Source organism: Sardina pilchardus, chromosome 6, assembly GCF_963854185.1.
Source record: "Sardina pilchardus chromosome 6, fSarPil1.1, whole genome shotgun sequence".
NCBI classification, from domain to species: Eukaryota; Metazoa; Chordata; class Actinopteri; order Clupeiformes; family Clupeidae; genus Sardina; species Sardina pilchardus.
This window is the reverse complement of record NC_084999.1, coordinates 4578169-4580668: the sequence shown is the minus strand read 5'-3', so window position 1 is coordinate 4580668 and position 2500 is coordinate 4578169. Positions and strand designations below refer to the sequence as shown.

Genomic DNA, 2500 nt, shown 5'->3' with positions numbered 1-2500 from the left:
TTCTAATTGAAAAAACAATGAATCATGACCATTTACAAAAGTAAAGAAAGCAAGAGTTTTCCCAGACAGAGAATTTCTCGCATATATTTGCCAGACTAGATATAGGTGTAGTTACTAATTGATAAAACAGTGAATCATGACTATTCCCCTCTATGTCGATCCCTGTTTATGAATGTAAACTAGAGAGGGTTAAAGCGGAGCGAGAGGCGCAAACGTTCAACCATTTCCGAGTTCTGTTTTCGCAAAAGGGGAGGGGGGCAAAATCCCCCCCAGGAACTGTTTGAATTTCGCTTCCATAGAGATGCATTCTGTTGCTCTATCTTGTCAGTAATGAAGGATCTTTGTGTAAACTCTTTAGTATGGCTGACTGCTTCATATCCCTTCCCCCCCTCAGACCGGGATGCGTGTAAGCTGCACTGTCTGGCTGAAGGCTACGACTTCTTCTTCGCGCTCTCCAGCAAAGTGAAGGACGGCACGCCCTGTGCACCCGGCAGTCCCAACGTCTGCATCGACGGAGTGTGTGAGGTGACTACACACAGCAGCACACAGCACAGTCATGTTATATAGTGACACTTCCTCTTCCTAAGGTCCTTAGAATGCCCGGGCTGGTAACACCGGATTGGTGCCCAAGTCATTGCCTGTTCATATATCATCATATATCATCATGCAGTGCAAAATTGCTGTGATTTATGCTTTTCTTGGCATTCAGTTTGCCAGTCTTCATCTCTCCCTGTTTCTCTCTCTGCTTCTCTGTCTCTCTGTCTCTCTCTCTCTCTCTCTCTCTCTCTCTCTCTCTCTCTCTCTCTCTCTCTCTCTCTCTCAGAGGGTGGGCTGTGATCGGGTCCTTGGGTCCCGGGCCAGGCCCGATGTGTGTGGCGTGTGTCAGGGAAACAATTCCACCTGCAAGGTCTACAGGGGCCAGTACAACAAACAGCACCGCAATAACCGTAGGGAGACTACACACACAACCACACACTCCACAACACAACACAACGCTAGACATCTCAATGCACCACTCACAGTCATACTCAAAGACATTCAGTCTGTCTACCATTGGACCTCTCATTAAACTCTTCTTGTACTGTAATGACAAAACATCTGATGTGGTGTCCCTAAAGTCTCTCTCTCTCTCTCTCTCTCTCTCTCTCTCTCAATTCAATTAAATTGAAAAGTGCTTTATTGTCATGACAAATAGTTAGACATTTGTATTGCCAAAGCAATTGTTACCTACATTGAACATACAGGTATAAGACATGGACATAACAACAGACAAATAATCAGAATGTAGAAATACATAAATAATAAGTAAATAATACATAAATAATAATAAAAAAGATATATATATAATAAATAAATGATAAATAATAATAAATCATCTCTCTCTTTCATTGGTTGATGTCAGAGTATTACACGGTGGTGAGCATCCCTGCTGGCGCGCGCAGCATCCGTCTGCTGGAGCTCAACGCCTCCAGCTCCTACCTGGCCATCAGGAACGTCCAGAAGAAATACTACCTGAACGGACGCTGGACCATCGATTGGCCAGGCAGACACGACATCGCCGGCACCGTGTTCGACTACCGCCGACCCTACAACCGCCCAGAGAGCCTGACCGCTAACGGGCCGACCAATGAGACGCTTCTCGTGGAGGTGAGTGGATCCAGCAGTGAAGCTCCTGGTTGGACGTAACGCTGTGGTGATTATGACCGGTCAGCTGATTCAACAGTGAGGCTCCTGGTTGGACATAATGCTGTGGTGATTATGACCGGTCAGCCGATTGATCAGGAAAGAATCATGTCGTGTTTTGACCATTCAGCTCATTGAGCAGTTGGGCTTCTGGTCGGAGATACCTCTGTGGCTTATAAATGGAGATCTGTGGCAGCTCTAAACTCTGTCTATGCCAGGAGAAGCAGAGATGTGTCAATCTTTATTCTTACCAGGGTTCAGCAGGTGCTAAGAAATCGATGCAGACTAGCATTAAAGCTAAAGCAGACTGTGTGGCGTTGCATGAGAGCGCTAAATAGCAGACTTGGGAAGGCGTGTGTGTGTGTGTGTGTGTGTGTGTGTGTGTGTGTGTGTGTGTGTGTGTGTGTGTGAAATGAAAGCCAGGCCCGCTGATTGTCAGATGGTGACATTACTGCTGCTCCACCTCTCCCAGTGACTACACACACACGGTGCAGACCAAACAGGTTAAGTACTGTCTCAGTCATTGGACCAACACTGATAATGTGTGTTTGCTTAGTCTCAGGCATCAGTCATTTGGCAGGTTCTCACAGCCAAGGGCAGTCGTCCATCTCTTATCAGTGTTGGTGTGTGTGTGTGTGTGTGTGTGTGTGTGTGTGTGCGTGTGTGTGTTTTGGCCAGTTTGCCGGGGGGAGAAAACCTGGCTTTGTCGGCAACATCAGTGCCAGAGCTCACTTAACAAATTACAGTACCTGGCTGTGCTACGATATTAAATGGAGTGGATTGTCCTTGATAGTTTAGACACCTTTATCCATCCTAC

General features: G+C 46.4%; 1 protein-coding gene across 1 annotated transcript in view; it reads left to right on the top strand.

The window, feature by feature from the left end:
* The window catches only part of LOC134082268 (A disintegrin and metalloproteinase with thrombospondin motifs 16), a 55583-nt gene that overhangs the window by 32345 nt on the left and 20738 nt on the right, over window positions 1-2500 (top strand). Inside the window, 3 exon segments of the mRNA XM_062537917.1 lie at window positions 395-525; window positions 824-947; window positions 1403-1647. Coding sequence (XP_062393901.1) covers window positions 395-525; window positions 824-947; window positions 1403-1647 — 500 coding nt within the window.